The sequence below is a fragment of the Podarcis muralis genome, chromosome 5, assembly GCF_964188315.1.
Source record: "Podarcis muralis chromosome 5, rPodMur119.hap1.1, whole genome shotgun sequence".
Classification (NCBI taxonomy): Eukaryota; Metazoa; Chordata; class Lepidosauria; order Squamata; family Lacertidae; genus Podarcis; species Podarcis muralis.
Window position 1 is genome coordinate 35,835,197 of NC_135659.1, and position 21,727 is coordinate 35,856,923.

A 21,727-nucleotide genomic window follows, 5' to 3' on the forward strand; every position below is an offset into this window, starting at 1 on the left:
GAGTCTTATCTATGTAGTGTCTAGATGGCTGAGTGGGAGATGTAACACTCACGCAAGCCAGTTCCTTAGTTTGTAGTAGCTATTAGAAATAAAAGAAGTTATGCTTCACAGCTACCTTCCGCGTTATTTATACTTTGCTGAGTCTGGGGCTCACAATGCACAGTTGTGAGTCCAGTGCACTGAGACCTGCTTTCCAGGATTGGAAGGTCTGTGAAAGTGCTCCAGTCGCTTAGCTCAGTCGGGGCAGAACCAGTTATTGAGCCCAGTCGCTGACATCGGTTGAAAGGCATACTGACATGCACATGAAGGCAGCAATTCAGTCCTAAACATCCCTACAGTTCTGAGACACAAAGGTTATTGAACTTGAACTGCTGCATTGCTGAGATTATTAAAGGTAAAGGGACCCCTGACCATTAGGTCCAGTCGTGGCCGACTCTAGGGTTGCGGCGCTCATCTCGCTTGATTGGCCGAGGGAGCCGGTGTACAGCTTCCAGGTCATGTGGCCAGCATGACTAAGCCGCTTCTGGCAAACCAGAGCAGCACACGGAAATGCCATTTACCTTCCCGCTGGAGCGGTACCTATTTATCTACTTGCACTTTGACGTGCTTTTGAACTGCTAGGCTGGCAGGAACAGGGACCGAACAACGGGAGCTCACCCTGTCGCGGGGATTCAAACTGCCAACCTTCTGATTGGCAAGTCCTAGGCTCTGTGGTTTAACCCACAGCACCACCCGCGTCCCGCTGAGATTATTAGCCAAGCAATTATTAGCATGCCCCCAATATGAGCAACAGTTTCAGAAAAATCTATCCACAGCAGCACTATGTGCTCTTATGGGGATAGTTCTTTTTCTGAGATTTACAGCAACAGGCTAAGTGTCTACCCTTCCTTTTCCTTCTTCCTTTCCCCCTTTTTCAAAATCCTCCAAGTTGAGTAAGGACTTCAGGGACCAGGGGTGGCATATTTTGCAGCTGGTAACTTCAGAATTCATTCATACACTGAGTTTCACATGCATTTATTTATTTGTTTTAAGAAAGCAGTAACATTAAAAAGATACAAAACACCTGAAATATTTCTCATCAACATGGAAGTCCATTTTATACCTAGTTATTTATTGATCTTGCACATCACATGAGAATCATCAACCCCTGTATATAAGCCCCCCCCTCCCCTCCCTAGTATCACGTCTATAACTTGAGGTTGCACCACTTTCTCAACTTTTCCAAGGCCTCTGGTTGATGGCTTAGTTACCCTCTTGCACTTGCTCATAGCATAAGTGGTTTTCCTGGCAGCTGGTATTTTTTATTTCTCTTTCCCTTCAGATCACATCTCTAGTGCACACACCAATCTGGTTTCTAGCCTGGAGTCGCAGTGTAATGGACTTCGTGCAAGCTACCTATATAGTATTATTGTCTTAATGATTGTCTTATAATAGAAACAGAATTTTAGGTTTGGAAAGGATGTTGGAGGCCAAAAGAACATAAAAGCCTTGCAGCTCTACAGTTAGCCTGTCCATTACCCACATACATACAGCAGGAGCAACAGCGAGATACTGAGATTAGTATGTAAGCATGTTTCAAAACTGGAATGGCATCTCCCTAAATGGAGAATAAACTTGGTCACTTTTATTAAAAAGCTAAAGCATAAACTAGAATTCTAATGGGCTTCAGTAAATATATCACGGCTCAGCATAACAATCCTTAATGGAACGATTGACCGGAGGTTCGTCATCACAGTCGTCAAGGTAGTCTTCAGCTAAACGAAGCATCTGCCTCACTGCCATGAGTATCAGGATATCAACATCATTCCTCAGTTCCAGCTCCGAGGAATAATTTTTAACAGGAACTATATGAGACAGAGGGATGCCAAGTTTGGCTTCCATTAGCCGCATCTGTAAAGGAAATAAAATGTGATTTGTTACCAAGGGAACACTATTTTTATGCCCCTTTGGTCCCACCAGCTGACACAAGGCCACTGCTGGCCATATTAATTACATTTTTATGCCCCATATCCGTACACTGAACCCAAACCAAAAAAATTCAGGGCCACTTACAAGAAACAAGGTCTAGTCCATTTCCAGGTCCAACTGAAAAGTGTTGGTTTAATGCCCTATGACCTTTAATGCCCTAGACCAGGGTGAGCCTCTCTTTGACCCTAGGGTTTTCCTCAGGCCACACACTCTCCAAATTACAAACCTCAACAGCCCTGCTTTGCACATCTAGAGCGCAAAGATGTTATGACAGCTTTTCATAATACAATGCAATAAAAAACAAACTAATCTAAACAGAAAGAGAAAGAAAAATGCAGTGTCATCCCTCAAAGGTAGCTCTTAAACCGTGTCTCACACAGAAAGGGATGGACCTTCCCAGCCTCTCAGCCTGGGACCTCTTATCTTTCCTGCCTCTCACACAGAGAAGGGATCTACACACATATTTAAAAACGCTGTGAAAATGCTTTTTAAAAAAATGTTTTGAAAAATACAGCTCACTGTCACCAGCTAGTGTCACTTTGGTATATTGCACTTCACAACCCTTTTAAAATGTTTTATTTGCATCTGTGTAGCTGAGTCCAGGGACATTTATCAGCCAGCCATCACCTTCAAGTGTATATTCTCAGTAGCCCAGAGTAGAGAATATAAAAAAAAACCAAGACGTATGAGCAGAAGCAAAACAAAACAAGGAAAGAAAAAGTAACAGAAAGATTAAAATATTAAAGAAAAGCCTGACTAGCTTTAAAGATAGATTTTAATTTAACAGATTACCTGCTTCTGAACAGCCATGCTTTTGTATACGTATGATATATCTTCTTCAACAATAGGACAAATCTGATCCACTTTAGTTAGAATAACAAGCTGTGGAACACCTGTAAGGAGATTAACTTATAAAAAGGAGTATAATAAATGTTTGTTTTTTCCTTTTGAATTGGGAATAGCCACCACAATTATTATTGTTTTTTTAGCAATGAGCAAAGAACTATTTGAAGCCATTTTTTATAATATGAAATAAGATAGCAACTACATTGAGGTTGATCAAAACATAAATGTAAAATAAATTTAAAAGACTGACCAAAACTGTTCGCTTTTCGACGGATGTCTTTCAGTTTTTCTTCCAGCTTCTCAGGGAGGATCTCAACCTTGGACCCATCAATAATGAACGCAACACAATGAATCCGGTCTTTTGGAGAGGGGCACTTGATATAGTTTGGCATATTGGGGCTCATAACACAGGATGGATTGAACTGAAAAGGAAAAGGGTAATAGAAGAAAAAATATAGGATAGCTGCAAGGGAATCAGATTCCTATAGGGTTGTGTGAGAGACATAGGGATGGATGAACCTACATACAAAAAGATGACAGCCCCCACGTAGTGCTCATGGAGCAGCCATCTTTGATATGTAAAGTGACCATTTCTGCATACAAGTACACGGAAAATGACATGTAGTCAGTTGCCGCCCCATTTTGAAAAGCATTTTTACCCAGTGTGGTGAGGGTGTAGTACCTGAATTAGTACTCTGGTGTTCTCAGTCTAGTACTGAGGAGACCATTACAACAAGCAATTTCCCAAATTCTCCTCCAAGGGCTTTTCCACATTTCCTCTTCTTCCACTGATTCCCCATACCGCTTTCCCCCCTAGGGGAGGGAGACTGCTCTTTGGTGGTCAAAGAGAGCAAGTGGCTATTTGGGTTTCCCCAAAGAGAGAGGTCTAACTTGCACATCCAATCAATTGCAGGTGGAAACTAAAAACCCAACCATGTTCGGGCTGCTCAGCATGATAAGCTGATCTGTGAGATATTTCCCAAATGGTTTCAATATTTTTTTTACTCAGAAGAAGATGAGTTTTGAGGGCATGGGCTGAAACTACCATGGCTTCATGGTGAGCCAAATCACATGATCAGCTTTCCCCAAGGACCAGTCTTCTAGCAACTGTGTTTCCAAGCCATGTCATGGATTTGTGGATGTAAATCAGTCCTTAGCCTGGCAAACCACTTGGGAAAATAAAACTGCGCTTGCTGGGGTTATAATGGCGGACCACAGGAAGTGTGATGTTTGCATTATAGAAGTAAATTAGAAATGAAAAGCAGAGGTTCCTAAATGATAATCTCTCCATCTAAAATGAACAATAGAGGATGCATCTTACCGAGTACCGATCAGGAATATGGCCCTCCAATATGCTGCGCACGTCCTCAATGTAAAGACCAGCATTGGGTTGAACTTCAAGTCCCATGGTATCACAGAAGATGATCGGGAGTGGGGTTCTACTGCTTCCGCTTTTAAGATGGTAAGTCCTATACTATTTTTTAAAAAAATGCAAATAACACCATATTGAAATCTATTCCTATCTGCTTTCCTTTCTATTTTACATATGTAAATGACAAAATTCACCTACTAGTATATATGCTATCTACTGTATTTCACCTAATAGTATATATAATATCTACTGTAATTTTTGTGGCTCTGTATAAAACCACAAAAGTTCCATTACACAAGAAACAGGTTAGAAAGGCAAGTTAAGTATGGTCACATCACCAGTCAATGGCGGTTCAGGCAGAGGAAAGCCAGGATTTATGTGGCAAAAATACTAGCAATGTTCCCCAGTGGGATCTGGAGAGCTCATTGCATCCTGCTGTGCCAAGCAAGCCCATATCTGGATGTGTGTCCCTGCCATGGACGAGCCTCCGTCTCCGGCGTTATTTGGTTCCTCTATAATTTGGATAATTGGCATTAATCAAGAGGCGCTTCTGTGCCGACATATGCTTATGGGCTACAATCAGTCAGCTGCCAAAAGGACTGGGCTTGGCTCTTTGAAGGTATCTGAATGTTTCCTTTGCAGCTTGAAAACCCTTACAACAGCCGGGAAAGGAAGGGGGAAGACAAGGTGTTTTGTGCTTTCTATGGTTTTCAAATGGTCTCCTAGCAAGGGCTGATGGGAGTTGTAGTCTAGGAACCCTAGTTGAAGTATATATTGAATCTTATGTATCATTTTGTTGCCATTAGTTATTGGCCAACATGTTTGGAAATACAGTGGTACCTCGGGTTACGAACCAAATACGTTCTGGAGGCCCTCCCTTAACTTTTCCTTTATCAGCGCAGAGCTACCTGCTTTGTCAGACTTGTGGAATCCGATCCTGCTGCAGCCTGACTTGACACGTAGCCTCGGAAAGTTGAATTCACAGAGTTGAAGAAACTGGACTTCCCTGCTCCAACTGGCCCAACAAGCAGAACCCGACACTGGGGCACAGCATCCAAGCAAGGTTTGTAAGTTCTTATTTCTTTCATCAGTGCTTCCCTTTTCCTGCCAAGGTAGCAAAATACATCTGTCTATTAACCATATTAGCGTAATCATATATACATATATCCCGGATTATACAGTGTTAAAGTTGATAAGCAAAGCAACACTCTATTATGTTGAATCCTGTGGGTTTAATTGTGAATCAAATGAAGATAATGTGTACAAACCTTCTGAAATTTAGCACAGAGTACCTACATGTTTAGTGACCTAAACTGGCCACATTTCAGACACAGCTGTTGAGAAATTGCTTAAATACCACCTCCAAAAGAATTTCTCTTTGGAGACTCATTTCTGCTGTTTACCACCATTTTTAGCCTACTGCCCCATACAATATCTTCCTTCCCTGCCTGATTCTCCTAAAATAAGAAAATGCAGACCTCTTTCTACATCCCTTCATGAAGTGATCAGCTTTTAAACTAATCTCCACTGGTGGGGAGCTGCAGCTTGTGGGCCTCACTGGGCCTGGCAGCCTTCTCCATTTGACCTGCCAGGCCATTATGTCCATGTTACACCAACCTTCCCATCATCTGACATTATCTGAGGCCAAGGTAAAGCTGTAGCCTCAAATAGCATGGTGCATGCTTCTGTTTATTCCCCAGTGCTCCCTGATAGCCCACAGATGACTTTAGTTTAGCACGGTAGACTCCAATGCACTGCCAATTCATTTCATATTAGGTCGTGGTTTTGCAATATCAATAAATTCTATTTTGATGTTAAAATGGAGTCACTTTGAAATCAATCATTAATTTTATTCCTAGCAGAGACTTTTGAAAGGGGCCTGTTGGACCCCAGCAGCATAGTGATACCGTTAAAATAAACGATGTGCAAGGGTTAAGGATGCTGTTCTATATCCACAATGAATGAAACGGGATTTCTTTCTACACTGACTTTAAGACTGCCCTGTAACTCTTCTTTTAGACTGCAACTCTGCTTTTAGACTGAATGGGGTGTTTCAAAACCACAACTGGAGGTCATCCTGAGATGGTAAGGTAAAGGACCCCTGGATGGTTAAGTCCAGTTGAATTCGACTATGGGGAGCAGCACTCATCTCCGCTTTCAGGCCAAGGGAGCCAGCATCTGTCCATAGACAGTTTTTTTCCAGGTCACGTGGCCAGTTTCTGGTGCACAGGACACCATGACGAGTGCCAGAGTGCACAGAAATGCCATTTACCTTCCCACTGCAATGGTATCTATTTATCTGCTCGTGCTGTTGTGCTTTCAAACTGCTAGGTGGCAGAAGCTGGGACAATAGCAACAGGAGATCACCCCATCGCACAGATTCCAACTACTGACCTTATGATCAGCAAGCCCAAGAGGCTCAGTGGTTTAGACCGTGTACCTGAGAGGATGACTAGCCAAAGGAAGAAAAGATAAGAAAGTGACACCTGTTAGAAGCAGGGGTTGGGAAACTCAGGTGCCGAGGCCAAATGTGGTCCTCCAGGCCTCCATCTTACCCCTCAGAACTCTCCACAAGCCACACCCCTCACTTGGCCCTCACTGGTCAAGTGCTTTAGCCCAGCTGTAATGTGCCCTTGAACTGGGGTAACTTTGAAACCATTTGGAAACGATAGGGATTACCGTAAATTGTATATAAATGCCTTAAATAAATACACTGGTACCTCGGGTTACAGACACTGCTAACCCAGAAATAGTATCTCGGGTTAAGAACTTTACCTCAGGATGAAAACAGAAATTAGGTGGCGGCGGCAGCAGGAGGCCCCATTAGCTAAAGTGGTACCTCAGGTTAAGAACAGTTTCAGGTTAAGAACGGACCTCCGGAACAAATTAAGTTCTTAACCCGAGGTACCACTGTAAATGAAACAATGCCACTGGCTTGCCTAAATGGTGTGTGGTGTGGGGGAAAATGGGGTGGGAGTGTTTCTCAAGTCAGTAACCTACTCAGCTGTCCATGTCATCTCCCGCCATGGTTTTTCCAAAATGCTACTCAGCCCTAAGGAGAAAATAAAATTTGATATCAGCAAGAGGGCAAATCAACGGGTTTCAAAAAGTGAAATGACTTTTAAATCATTGTTTCAGCTCACCTTCAACTCGATATACTTCACATTCCAAAAGGACTTCGTCATTTCCATGTAGTTCTTCTGCACTGAGTGTGTAACTGTTAGTGTTAGCATCTGTGGTAACACTATTCTCGCTTTCTGACAGGAATACAAGTGTGTTATCTCCAAAAGTAGGACCATATTCACTATGGTCAAGGACAGCCTCAACAGCATTCTTGACTGGGAATTTTAGTATGCTGGGCTCCTGCTCTTTCCCTTTCAATCTAAACAGGAAAGCATTGTTATCAAATAGGTATTCCCCAGCTGAAGCATAACTCTGTTCAGTAAAGCCTCCAAAGATATAGCCACTTGCATTGTATCCCACAACTACAGTTGGGCCCTGACTGTCGCATTTGTTATGAAATGCATCGACATTGTAGGTATGCAAACTTGCTTTATAGAGAAGGCTTAGATGTTGGCATCCCAAAATATCCAGCAGCGCCTTTCTCTCAGTTTTGGTCAATCGAGATTGGGCCATCTTTAATCTGAAAGAAATGAGATATAGTAGGAATATAAATATTTCTGGAATTGGGAACAGCCAAACCTAGGTGGCAGAAGGTCCCAAGTGCAATTTATAGCATCTCAAGTCATGTTTAGGAGATATCCCTGTCTGAAATTCAGAAACCCACTTCCAGCCAATGTTGGCCAGGACTGGGGAACCTTTTGTCCAGACATGTTCCTCTAAGCCTCCCATGTTGCCCATGAGACCATTTTCATAAAGCAATCCCTACCTGCCCCATATGACATCAGATGTGGAGCAGAAAAGGCAGCATTTTTGAGGAACAATTGGGAGCATACAGTTTTGATGGAGCAAGTCATGCTTCCAGATACCCATCAACGGATGGGCAGCATGCTGGAATCAAGGCTTTCAAACACATATGCCACATTTCTTTTTCAAACCTCCACAGGGTAAATGTTAAGAAGACTTCAGTCCTACAGCCCCACCCAAGACATGCTAGGAGCTGGAGAACAAGCTTTGACAATAAGAGCCTCATTTGATTCAACCTGCACAGATTTGTGCTGCTGGTCTGTGAACTGCAGCTGTGGTACTTAGGGGGCTAGGCCCCATTGAACACACCTGAGTAAGCATGGGGAGGCGGCTTGTTCTGTGTGTGCCTACAGCTTACTGAACAGGAAGCACCACTAGATGGTGAAGAATAATATTTTTCTTTTCACATGGACAATACCAGCCGAGGCTTTCTGACTCCACCCAAGAGATTAACACGGCGCTTGTAGATAAAAGTTAGCAAATTTCAGTGCCCTCCCAAAAGCTTCCCTTTCACTGAGGGATCGAATTCAGAAAATCTCTCACAAGCAAACATGCAAAGCAATTGTTAAGCTGAGCTGCTGAATCACCAAAAACCGTATGGAGCAGCCAAGCAACCGTTAAAAAATCCCCATTCTATTTTAATAGCTGCATGTGGCAGGAAAATATCATCATGACATGATCTTACCAGCTTAGGGGAATTTTTTTTCCTGTTTCCAGAGCTCTGTTTTACTTCAGATTGGAAGCCCGGGAGCGTCTGCAAACAAGCCTCCTCCCTCTGAGAAGCAGCTCGTGTCTGCAAGGGAGAAACGAAAGTGACAGTGCAGAGGTGCTCAGGAAGCAGAAACACGTGTTCTCAGGTTTCCTGGAGTCTGTGACTATGTAGGGGGGAATGCTCTTAGGGAGGAAGTTAGAACTAAAATAGAAATTTCTTGCAAGATACCTGACAGTAAGACAGAATCCTACATAAAGCTGAAATGACTGTGAGCATATAGGGAGGTGTGCAGGGGGTCTCAGCTTGTGCAAGAGCAAATGGCTCACATCCAGGCTGCAGAGATCCTGAAAATGGGTGGGGATGAATGACTGCTCTTGACTGATAGAGGGCCTGGCTAATGCAGGGAAGAGTCTGCTTTCCCTTAGCTTGTGCAAGAGAGCATGTCCTGCCTAAAAAAGGGCACGTGTTATGGTGAGACCTGGAGACTGGCCCTCTGGTTGTGGGTGGGTATATTGGTCAGCCATAACACCCGACTGGTAGGTCCCTCGTTGATGGGTTTAATCTGGCTAATGGGGTGCTGTCTAAATGGATCGAGGGACCTATAAATACCTATACACGTGACCCAGAGCTTCCTCTTTCAGCTCATGCATCGCAACACCCGCCCACCACTCCCTATATTTAGGGCATTTTGCGATTGACCTTGCTATGCCATCATGTGTTGTCTGTCGTTGGGACAGAGGTATGGCAGGAATTTTGACTGATTGGCTGTCGCCACTTGGGTTTCGCCTGCCACGTACCAAATCATCACAACTTGTAACATTGCAGATAGGCACTGGTTCAGGTGATAGGGATGGGGGAACAGTCTTGCCATCCCTATGTGAAGGGTATTGTGTTAAAGGAATCCAGCGACTCAACTTGGTTTGGTCAACCTCCGAGAGGGGGTTGTGCCCATGCCTGTGTCCAGGGGAGTGGACATAGTCCGTTCCCGGGCTTTCCGCCTACCTCAGGTGTTCACCCTTGGCTGACCGATGATAGAGCTCTGGCTCAGCAAGGGTGCAGGGAATTATTTGAACCAGAGCCTATGCAACCACTCACTTTCTGTAATCAATAATGCTGTGGCCTAAATTCTGCCAAAAACCCAAACTAAAATTTGAGTCAAATATGTTTTTATTCGGGGGGGAGGTCTCTGGGTCTGAACATGCAACAAATGGATGTATACCATATATCATCAAACCTTCCTTACTGCTGAACATGGCCTAGAGGTTGCAATGCTTGTAGTACCAGTACCAGAACTGAGGTTGGTGTGTGTGAATGTGGGTGGGAAGAGTGACATTTGTCTCTGTGCTGCTGGTCTGTGAACCCTAATAATGTCTCTTTCTTGCCTGCATTTAGGATGAGGGTGGAACGTAGAAACTAGTCTTCTGTGCAATAGTAACAAGCTCCCTGCAGGTGTTTGATTTCTGGCCTGACTGCATCCAGGCCAGTCTTGCATTAGTGTTCCTTTTGGGAATGAAGGAGTCATTCATCCCAATGAGCAAATAGATGTGTACCATATATCCTCAAACCTTACTTACAACAGGCCAGAGTGACTTACTTCTCTTCATTACCAGGGCTTTTTTTTTTTAACCAGAACTCAGTTCTGGCACCTCTCAGGTGGGCTCCATTGCCATTTTAAGAGAACAAGGGAGTTGCTCATGGTGAGTTCCAGCACCTCTTTTTCTATAAAAATAGCACTGCTCATTAATGAAATCAAAAAGTAAAAGGTAAAGGACCCCTAGATGGTTAAGTCTATGGGGGTGCAACTATGGAGGTGTGGCACTCATCTTGCATTCAGAGACAGAGCACACGGAAACCTCATTTACCTTTCTTTTGCAGTGGTACCTATTTATCTACTTGCACTGGTGTGCTTTCGAAATGCTAGGTTGGCTGGAGCTGGGGCAGAGCAGCAGATTCAAACCGCCAATATTCTGATCGGCAAGCCCAAGAGGTTCAGTGGTTTAGACCACAGCGCCACCCAGATCCCAAGTCACAAAGTCACAGCTGGAATTGTGTTCTCATTAGGATTAAAGAATAAAAACACTTTCTGCAGTAAGGCACAGGGCACAGGCTATACTCTTAGGAGCAGAAGACTACACATAGCAAAGGGCTGTAGGAAATCCCCTCTTTTCCATAAGGCCATCTCATTATTTCAGCATCAAGCCACTAAATTCAATATGATTCAGAAGAGTGCCTTATCTTTCTTAAAATGTCTGTATTGTTCTCCACTAGAGGGCAAACCTGGTCAACATTTAAAAACAAAACCCTGAAGCCAGACAAATACTAATAACAGACTTGACGTCTAATTGAAATGAACATTTTATAACAGAAGAAATCACACATATAAAAATAATGTTTTCAGAAATATTTTTGATCAGATTTCAGGTCTGTTTTCGTCCTAAGGTATGATCAAATTACAGTGGTACCTTGGTTCTCAAACCACTTGGCTCCCAAACAAATTGGCTCCCGGAAGCCGCAGACCTGGAAGTGTTCTGGTTTGCAAATGTTTTTCAGAAGCTGAATGTCTGACAGTTTCTGCTTGAGTGCAGGAAGCTCCTGCAGCCAATCCGAAGCCATGCCTTGGTTTTTCTGCAGTTTTGGGAGTCAAACAAACTCCCAGAACGCATCAAGTTTGAGAACCAAGGTACCACTGTATGACACATTTGACTAACACCAGGTATTTCAGAACACCAGGTATTTCAGCAGGGTAAATTACTGTTCAGGAAATGCTGCATCACTCATTATAGAGGAAATGCATTCCTTATGATGTATTGGCAACAATTCCTACTGTGGCCCCCTCGGGCAATCTGAGAACTTGAGCTGGCTGATATGGGGAAATATATCTAGGTCCCAAGATGCACAGGTCTTTATAACTTCACAAGTTTGCTCTCAGTGTGACTTGGTTTTGCTACTGTGAACATGCCAACAAATGCTAATGGTAAACATCCCAAAAGATGAAATACCATTTCCTCGTTGATCAGCTAGATAGAGGCGCTCCCAACAAGCAACCATGATAGAAAACACTACAAACGCTATTAGGGGGAAAAAGCATTAAATAATTGCTTTGACCATGGGTTATGCCAGCCACACATTCCTGTGCCCAGCCAAGACTACGGTGGCATCTCTGGAACATGTACCCCAAACGAGTTCCTTTAAGTAGCAGATGTGAATGGCACTGTTGATCTTTTCACCCCCTCCCATTGCAAGAATCTCCTGATCTGATGTTTTGAGAAAGGAGGGGGAGGAAACTGCTCTTCTACTCTTCCACTCCTGACTGCCTGACTCTGTGTGTAGAGAGTCTTATCTATGTAGTGACTAGATGGCTGAGTGGGAGATGTAACACTCACGCAAGCCAGTTCATTAGTTTGTAGTAGCTATTAGAAATAAAAGAAGTTATGCTTCACAGCTAGCTTCCGCGTTATTTATACTTTGCTGCGTCTGGGGCTCACAATGCAGTTGTGAGTCCAGTGCACTGAGACCTGCTTTCCAGGATTGGAAGGTCTGTGAAAGTGCTCCAGTCGCTTAGCTCAGTCGGGGCAGAACCAGTTATTGAACCCAGTCGCCGACATCGGTTGAAAGGCGTACTGACATGCACATGAAGGCAGCAATTCAGTCCTAAACATCCCTACAGTTCTGAGACACAAAGGTTATTGAGCTTGAACTGCTGCATTGCTGAGATTATTAAAGGTAAAGGGACCCCTGACCATTAGGTCCAGTCATGGCCAACTCTGGGGTTGCGGTGCTCATCTCGCTTTATTGGCCGAGGGAGCCGGCGTACAGCTTCCAGGTCATGTGGCCAGCATGACTAAGCCATTTCTGGTGAACCAGAGCAGCGCACGGAAACACCGTTTACCTTCCCGCTGGAGCGGTACCAATTTATCTACTTGCACTTTGATGTGCTTTTGAACTGCTAGGCTGGCAGGAACAGGGACCGAACAATGGGAGCTCAACCTGTCGCGGGGATTTGAACTGCCAACCTTCTGATTGGCAAGTCCTAGGCTCTGTAGTTTAACCCACAGCGCCATCCACGTCCCGCTGAGATTATTAGCCAAGCAATTATTAGCATGCCCCCAATATGAGCAACAGTTTCAGAAAAATCTATCCACCTATCCACAGCAGCACTATGTGCTCTTACGGGGATAGTTCTTTTTCTGTGATTTACAGCAACAGGCTAACTGTCTATCCTTCCTTTCCCATCTTCCTTCCCCCCTTTTTCAAGATCCTCCAAGTTGAGTAAGGACTTCAGGGACCAGGAGTGGCATATTTTGCAGCTGGTAACTTCAAGATTCATTCATACACTGAGTTTCACATGCATTTATTTATTTGTTTTAAGGAAGCAGTGACATTAAAAAGATACAAAGCACCTAAAATATTTCTCATCAACATGGAAGTCCATTTTATACCTAGTTATTTATTGATCTGGCATATCACGTGAGAATCATCAACCCCTGTATATAAGCCCCCCCCCTCCCTAGTATCACGTCTATAACTTGAGGTTGCACCACATTCTGAACTTTTCCAAGGCCTCTGGTTGATGGCTTAGTTACCTCTTGCACTTGCTCATAGCATAACTGGTTTTCCTGGCAGCTGGTATTTTTTATTTCTCTTTCTCTTCAGATCACATCTCTAGTGCACACACCAATCTGGTTTCTAGCCTGGAGTCGCAGTGTAATGGACTTCGTGCAAGCTACCTATATAGTATTATTGTCTTAATGATTCTTATAATAGAAACAGAATTTTAGGTTTGGAAAGGATGTTGGAGGCCAAAAGAACATAAAAGCCTTGCAGCTCTACAGTTAGCCTGTCCATTAGCCACATACATACAGCAGGAGCAGGAGCAAGATACTGAGATTAGTATGTAAGAATGTTTCAAAACTGGAATGGCATCTCCCTGAATGGAGAATAAACTTGGTCACTTTTATTAAAAAGCTAAAGCATAAGCTAGAATTCTAATGGGCTTCAGTAAATATATCAAGGCTCAGCATAACAATCCTTAATGGAACGATTGACCGGAGGTTCGTCATCACAGTCGTCAAGGTAGTCTTCAGCTAAACGAAGCATCTGCCTCACTGCCATGAGTATCAGGATATCAGCATCATTCCTCAGTTCCAGCTCCGAGGAATAATTTTTAACAGGGACTATATGAGACAGAGGGATGCCAAGTTTTGCTTCCATTAGCCGCATCTGTAAAGGAAATAAAATGTGATTTGTTACCAAGGGAACACTATTTTTATGCCCCTTTGGTCCCACCAGCTAACACAAGGCCACTGCTGGCTGTATTAATTACATTTTTATGCCCCATATCCGTACACTGAACCCAAACCAAAAAATTTCAGGGCCACTTACAAGAAACAATGTCCAGTCCATTTCCAGGTCCAACTGAAAAGTGTTGGTTTAATGCCCTATGACCTTTAATGCCCTAGACCAGGGTGAGCCTCTCTTTGACCCTTGGGTTTTCCTCAGGCCACATGCTCTCCAAATTACAAACCTCAGCAGCCCTGCTTTGCACATCTAGAGTGCAAAGATGTTATGACAGTTTTTCATAATACAATGCAATAAAAAACAAACTAATCTAAACAGAAACAGAAAGAAAAATGCAGTGTCATCCCTCAAAGGTAGCTCTTAAACCTAGTCTCACACAGAAAGGGATGGACCTTCCCAGCCTCTCAGCCTGGGACCTCTTATCTTTCCTGCCTCTCACACAGAGAAGGGATCTACACACATATTTAAAAATGCTGTGAAAATGCTTTTTAAAAAAATGTTTTGAAAAATACAGCTCACTGTCACCAGCTAGTGTCACTTTGGTATATTGCACTTCACAACCCTTTTAAAATGTTTTATTTGCATCTGTGTAGCTGAGTCCAGGGACATTTATCAGCCAGCCATCACCTTCAAGTGTATATTCTCAGTAGCACAGAGTAGAGAATATAAAAAAAAACCAAGACGTATGAGCAGAAGCAAAACAAAACAAGGAAAGAAAAAGTAACAGAAAGATTAAAATATTAAAGAAAAGCCTGACTAGCTTTAAAGATAGATTTTAATTTAACAGATTACCTGCTTCTGAACAGCCATGCTTTTGTATACGTATGATATATCTTCTTCAACAATAGGACAAATCTGATCCACTTTAGTTAGAATAACAAGCTGTGGAACACCTGTAAGGAGATTAACTTATAAAAAGGAGTATAATAAATGTTTGTTTTTTCCTTTTGAATTGGGAATAGCCACCACAATTATTATTGTTGGTTTTTTTTAGCAATGAGCAAAGAACTATTTGAAGCCATTTTTTATAATATGAAATAAGATAGCAACTACATTGAGGTTGATCAAAACATAAATGTAAAATAAATTTAAAAGACTGACCAAAACTGTTCGCTTTTCGACGGATGTCTTTCAGTTTTTCTTCCAGCTTCTCAGGGAGGATCTCAACCTTGGACCCATCAATAATGAACGCAACACAATGAATCCGGTCTTTTGGAGAGGGGGACTTGATATAGTTTGGCATATTGGGGCTCATAACACAGGATGGATTGAACTGAAAAGGAAAAGGGTAATAGAAGAAAAAATATAGGATAGCTGCAAGGGAATCAGATTCCTATAGGGTTGTGTGAGAGACATAGGGATGGATGAACCTACATACAAAAAGATGACAGCCCCCACGTAGTGCTCATGGAGCAGCCATCTTTGATATGTAAAGTGACCATTTCTGCATACAAGTACACGGAAAATGACATGTAGTCAGTTGCCGCCCCATTTTGAAAAGCATTTTTACCCAGTGTGGTGAGGGTGTAGTACCTGAATTAGTACTCTGGTGTTCTCAGTCTAGTACTGAGGAGACCATTACAACAAGCAATTTCCCAAATTCTCCTCCAAGGGCTTTTCCCCATTTCCTCTTCTTCCACTGATTCCCCGTACCGCTCTCCCCCCCTAGGGGAGGGAGACTGCTCTTTGGTGGTCAAAGAGAGCAAGTGGCTATTTGGGTTTCCCCAAAGAGAGAGGTCTAACTTGCACATCCAATCAATTGCAGGTGGAAACTAAAAACCCAACCATGTTCGGGCTGCTCAGCATGATAAGCTGATCTGTGAGATATTTCCCAAATGGTTTCAATATTTTTTTTACTCAGAAGAAGATGAGTTTTGAGGGCATGGGCTGAAACTACCATGGCTTCATGGTGAGCCAAATCACATGATCAGCTTTCCCCAAGGACCAGTCTTCTAGCAACTGTGTTTCCAAGCCATGTCATGGATTTGTGGATGTAAATCAGTCCTTAGCCTGGCAAACCACTTGGGAAAATAAAACTGCGCTTGCTGGGGTTATAATGGCAGACCACAGGAACTGTGATGTTTGCATTATAGAAGTAAATTAGAAATGAAAAGCAGAGGTTCCTAAATGATAATCTCTCCATCTAAAATGAACAATAGAGGATGCATCTTACCGAGTACCGATCAGGAATATGGCCCTCCAATATGCTGCGCACGTCCTCAATGTCCAAACCAGCATTGGGTTGAACTTCAAGTCCCATGGTATCACAGAAGATGATCGGGAGTGGGGTTCTAATGCTTCCGCTTTTAAGATGGTAAGTCCTATACTATTTTTTAAAAAATGCAAATAACACCATATTGAAATCTATTCCTATCTGCTTTCCTTTCTATTTTACATATGTAAATGACAAATTTCACCTACTAGTATAGATACTATCTACTGTAATTTTTGTGGCTCTGTATAAAACCACAAAAGTTCCATTACACAAGAAACAGGTTAGAAAGGCAAGTTAAGTATGGTCACATCACGAGTCAATGGCGGTAGCTCCTCGCTGCCCTCCATGGGCAGCGAGGATGTTCACGCAGAGGAAAGCCAGGATTTATGAGGCAAAAATCCTAGCAATGTTCCCTAGTGGGATCTGGAGAGCTCAATGCATCCTGCTGTGCCAAGCAAGCGTGTATCTGGATGTGTGTCCCTGCCATGGACGAGCCTCCGTCTCCGGCGTTATTTGGTTGTTCTGTAATTTGAACAATTGGCATTAATTGTTTCTGTACCGACATATGCTTATGGGCTACAGTCAGCTGCCAAAAGGACTGGGCTTGGCTCTTTGAAGGTATCTGAATGTTTTCTTTGCAGCTTGAAAACCCTTACAACAGCCGGGAAAGGAAGGGGGGAGACAAGGTGTTTTGTGCTTTTTATGGTTTTCAAATGGTCTCCTGGCAAGGGCTGATGGGAGTTGTAGTCTAGTAACCCTAGTTGAAGTATATATTGAATCTTATGTATTATTTTGTTGCCATTAGTTATTGGCCAACATGTTTGGAAATACAGCGGTACCTCGGTTTACAAACTTAATACGTTCTGGAGGCCCGTCCTTAACTTTTGCTTTATCAGTGCAGAGCTACCTGCTTTGTCAGACTTGTGGAATCTGATCCTGCTGCAGCTTGACTTGACACGTAGCCTCGGAAAGTTGAATTCACAGAGTTGAAGAAACTGGACTTCCCTGCTCCAACTGGCCCAACAAGCAGAACCCGACACTGGGGCACAGCACTCAAGCAAGGTTTGTAAGTTCTTATTTCTTTCATCAGTGCTTCCCTTTTCCTGCCAAGGTAGCAAAATACATCCGTCTATTAACCATATTAGCGTAATCATATATACATATATCCCGGATTATACAGTGTTAAAGTTGATAAGCAAAGCAACACTCTCTTATGTTGAAGCCTGAGGGTTTAATTTTAAATCAGATGAAGATAATGTGTACAAACCTTCTGAAATTTAGCACAGAGTACCTACATGTTTAGTGACCTAAACTGGCCACATTTCAGACACAGCTGTTGAGAAATAGCTTAAATACCACCTCCAAAAGAATTTCTCTTTGGAGACTAATTTCTGCTGTTTACCACCATTTTTAGCCTACTGCCCCATACAATATCTTCCTTCCCTGCCTGATTCTCCTAAAATAAGAAAATGCAGACCTCTTTCTACATCCCTTCACGAAGTGATCAGCTTTTAAACTAATCTCCACTGGTGGGGAGCTGCAGCTTGTGGGCCTCACTGGGCCTGGCAGCCTTCTCCATTTGACCTGCCAGGCCATTATGTCCATGTTACACCAACCTTCCCATCATCTGACATTATCTGAGGCCAAGGTAAAGCTGTAGCCTCAAATAGCAGAGTGCATGCTTCTGTTTATTCCCCAGTGCTCCCTGATAGCCCACAGATGAATTTAGGTTAGCACGGTTGACTCCAATGCACTGCCAATTCATTTCATATTGGGTCGTGCTTTTGCAATATCAATAGATTCTATTTTGATGTTAAAATGGAGTCACTTTGAAATCAATCATCAATTTTATTTCTAGCAGAGACATTTGAAAGGGGCCTGTTGGACCCCAGCAGCATAGTGATACCGTTAAAATAAACGATGTGCAAGGGTTAAGGATGATGTTCTATATGCACAATGAATGAAACGGGATTTCTTTCTACACTGACTTTAAGGCTGCCCTGTAACTCTTCTTTTAGACTGCAACTCTGCTTTTAGACTGAAGGGGGGTGTTTCAAAACCACAACTGGAGGTCATCCTGAGATGGTAAGGTAAAGGACCCCTGGATGGTTAAGTCCAGTTGAATTCTACTATGGGGAGCAGCACTCATCTCCGCTTTCAGGCCAAGGGAGCCAGCATCTGTCCGTAGACAGTTTTTTTCCAGGTCACGTGGCCAGTTTCTGGTGCACAGGACACCATGGCGAGTGCCAGAGTGCACAGAAATGCCATTTACCTTCCCACTGCAATGGTATCTATTTATCTGCTCGTGCTGTTGTGCTTCCAAACTGCTAGGTGGCAGGAGCTGGGACAAAGCAACAGGAGATCACCCCATCACACAGATTCCAACTACTGACCTTATGATCAGCAAGCCCAAGAGGCTCAGTGGTTTAGACCGTGTACCTGAGAGGATGACTAGCCAAGGGAAGAAAAGATAAGAAAGTGACACCTGTTAGAAGCAGGGGTTGGGAAACTCAGGTGCCGAGGCCAAATGTGGTCCTCCAGGCCTCCATCTTACCCCTCAGAACTCTCCACAAGCCACACCCCTCACTTGGCCCTCACTGGTCAAGTGCTTTAGCCCAGCTGTAATGTGCCCTTGAACTGGGGTAACTTTGAAACCACTTGGAAACGATAGGGATTAAATTGTATATAAATGCCTTAAATAAATACACTGGTACCTCGGATTACAGACACTTCAGGTTACAGATGCTTCAGGTTACAGACTCTGCTAACGCAGAAATAGTATCTCGGGTTAAGAACTTTACCTCAGGATGAAAACAGAAATTAGGTGGCGGCGGCAGCAGGAGGCCCCATTAGCTAAAGTGGTACCTCAGGTTAAGAACAGTTTCAGGTTAAGAACGGACCTCCGGAACAAATTAAGTTCTTAACCCGAGGTACCACTGTAAATGAAACAATGCCACTGTCTTGCCTAAATGGTGTGTGGGGTGGGGGGAAATGGGGTGGGAGTGTTTCTCAAGTCAGTAACCTACTCAGCTGTCCATGTCATCTCCCGCCATGGTTTTTCCAAAATGCTACTCAGCCCTAAGGAGAAAATAAAATTTGATATCAGCAAGAGGGCAAATCAACGGGTTTCAAAAAGTGAAATGACTTTTAAATGATTGTTTCAGCTCACCTTCAACTCGATATACTTCACATTCCAAAAGGACTTGGTCATTTCCATGTAGGTCTTCTGCATTGAGTGTGTAACTGTTAGTGTTAGCATCTGTGGTAACACTATTCTTGCTTTCTGACAGGAATACAAGTGTGTTAGCTCCAAAAGTCGGACCATATGCACTATTGTCAAGGACAGCCTCAACAGCATTCTTGACTGGGAATTTTAGTATGCTGGGCTCCTGCTCTTTCCCTTTCAATCTAAACAGGAAAGCATTGTTATCAAATAGGTATTTCCCAGCTGAAGCATAATTCTGTTCAGTAAAGCCTCCAAAGATATAGCCACTTGCATTGTATCCCACAACTACAGTTGGGCCCTGACTGTCGCATTTGTTATGAAATGCATTGACATTGTAGGTATGCAAACTTGCTTTATAGAGAAGGCTTAGATGTTGGCATCCCAAAATATCCAGCAGCGCCTTTCTCTCAGTTTTGGTCAATCGAGATTGGGCCATCTTTAATCTGAAAGAAATGAGATATAGTAAGAATATAAATATTTCTGGAATTGGGAACAGTCAAAGCTAGGTGGCAGAAGGTCCCAAGTTCAATTTATAGCATGTTTAGGAGATATCCCTGTCTGAAATTCAGAAACCCACTTCCAGCCAATGTAGGGCAGGACTGGGGAACCTCTTGTCCAGACATGTTCCTCTAAGCCTCCCATGTTGCACATGAGACCATTTTCATAAAGCAATCCCTACCTGCCCCATATGACATCAGATGTGGAGCAGAAAAGGCAGCATTTTTGAGGAACAATTGGGAGCATACAGTTTTGATGGAGCAAGTCATGCTTCCACATACCCATCAACGGATGGGCAGCATGCTGGAATCATGGCTTTCAAACACATATGCCACATTTGGCTTTCAAACACATATGCCACATTTCTCTTTCAAACCTCCACAGGGTAAATGTTAAGAAGACTTCAATCCTACAGCCCCACCCAAGACATGCTAGGAGCTGGAGAACAAGCTTTGAAAATAAGAGCCTCATTTGATTCAAACTGCACAGATTTGTGCTGCTGGTCTGTGAACTGCAGCTGTGGTACTTAGGGGGCTAGGCCCCATTGAACACACCTGAGTAAGCATGGGGAGGCGGCTTGTTCTGTGCGTGCCTTCAGCTTGCTGTATTAAATAAGCATCAGGTTTCATGGTGATCTGCAAATATAAAGCAGCTTTCCCCCATCTAACGGTTGAAAAAACAGGAAGCACCACTAGATGGCGAAGAATAATATTTTTTCTTTTCACATGGGACAATGCCAGCCGAGTCTTTCTGACTCCACCCAAGAGATTAACACGGCGCTTGTAGATAAGGTTAGCAAATTTCGGTGCCCTCCCGAAAGCTTCCCTTTCACGGAAGGATCAGATTCAGAAAATCTCTCACAAACATACATGCAAAGCAATGAGCTGCTGAATCACAAAAAGCAGTATGGAGCAGCCAAGTCCCCATTCTATTTTAATAGCTGCATGTGGCAGGAAAATATCATCATGACATGATCTTACCAGCTTTGGGGAAATTTTTTTTCCTGTGTCCAGAGCTCTGTTTTACCTCAGATTAGAAGCCCGGGAGCAAACTAGCCTCCTCCCTCCGAGAAGCAGCTCGCGTCGGCAATTGGAAAACGAAAGTGGAAGTTCAGAGGTGTTCAGGGTCAGTAACACGTGTTCTCGGGTTTCCTGGAGTCCGTGACAAGGGGGAAATCCTCTTGGGGAGGAAGATAGAACTAGAAAAGAAATTTCATGCAAGATATCTGACAGTAAGACAGAATCCTACACAAAGCTGAAATGACTGTGAGCATATAGGGAGGGGTGCAGTGGGTCTCAGCTTGACCCTGAATGGCTCGTGTCCCTGAATCCGGGCTGCGGTGATCCTGCAAGGAGAAAGAGCAACTAGGTGTTTGGGCAGCAATGCAAATGGCTGGGGATGAATGGCTGCTCTTGACTGATAGAGGGTCTGCTAATGCAGGGAAGAGTCTGCTTTCCCTTAGTCTGGGGGAAAGAAGAGTGTTGGAGCAAAGCAGTCCTACAGGTACCACATTCACATGAGAGGCAGAGAGAGGGAAAGGATCGCATCAGTTGTAGCCAAAACTCCCCCTTTCTTACATGTGTGGGGCACTCCATCCTGGCAGCCCAGTCAGCGGTGGGCCTGTGTGTAGGGACAGGCAAATCTGTCAATTTCAGTTCCATGCAA

The 21,727-nt window shown here is 43.5% G+C and overlaps 1 protein-coding gene across 1 annotated transcript in view; it reads right to left on the reverse strand.

Annotated features, from left to right (window-relative positions):
• The window catches only part of IFI44L (interferon induced protein 44 like), a 33,757-nt gene extending 12,569 nt beyond the window's left edge, over window positions 1-21,188 (reverse strand). The window contains exons 1-15 of the mRNA XM_077928117.1: window positions 21,043-21,188; window positions 19,508-20,007; window positions 19,365-19,416; window positions 17,246-17,441; window positions 16,297-16,449; window positions 15,225-15,396; window positions 14,916-15,016; window positions 13,840-14,045; window positions 7,330-7,829; window positions 7,187-7,238; window positions 5,095-5,290; window positions 4,136-4,288; window positions 3,065-3,236; window positions 2,761-2,861; window positions 1,682-1,890 (exon numbers count right to left, since the gene is read on the reverse strand). Coding sequence (XP_077784243.1) covers window positions 1,682-1,890; window positions 2,761-2,861; window positions 3,065-3,236; window positions 4,136-4,288; window positions 5,095-5,290; window positions 7,187-7,238; window positions 7,330-7,829; window positions 13,840-14,045; window positions 14,916-15,016; window positions 15,225-15,396; window positions 16,297-16,449; window positions 17,246-17,441; window positions 19,365-19,416; window positions 19,508-20,000 — 2,756 coding nt within the window. The 5' untranslated portion in view covers window positions 20,001-20,007; window positions 21,043-21,188. The remainder of the gene's footprint in view (window positions 1-1,681; window positions 1,891-2,760; window positions 2,862-3,064; window positions 3,237-4,135; window positions 4,289-5,094; window positions 5,291-7,186; window positions 7,239-7,329; window positions 7,830-13,839; window positions 14,046-14,915; window positions 15,017-15,224; window positions 15,397-16,296; window positions 16,450-17,245; window positions 17,442-19,364; window positions 19,417-19,507; window positions 20,008-21,042) is intronic.
• Between the last annotated feature and the right edge of the window lie 539 nt (window positions 21,189-21,727).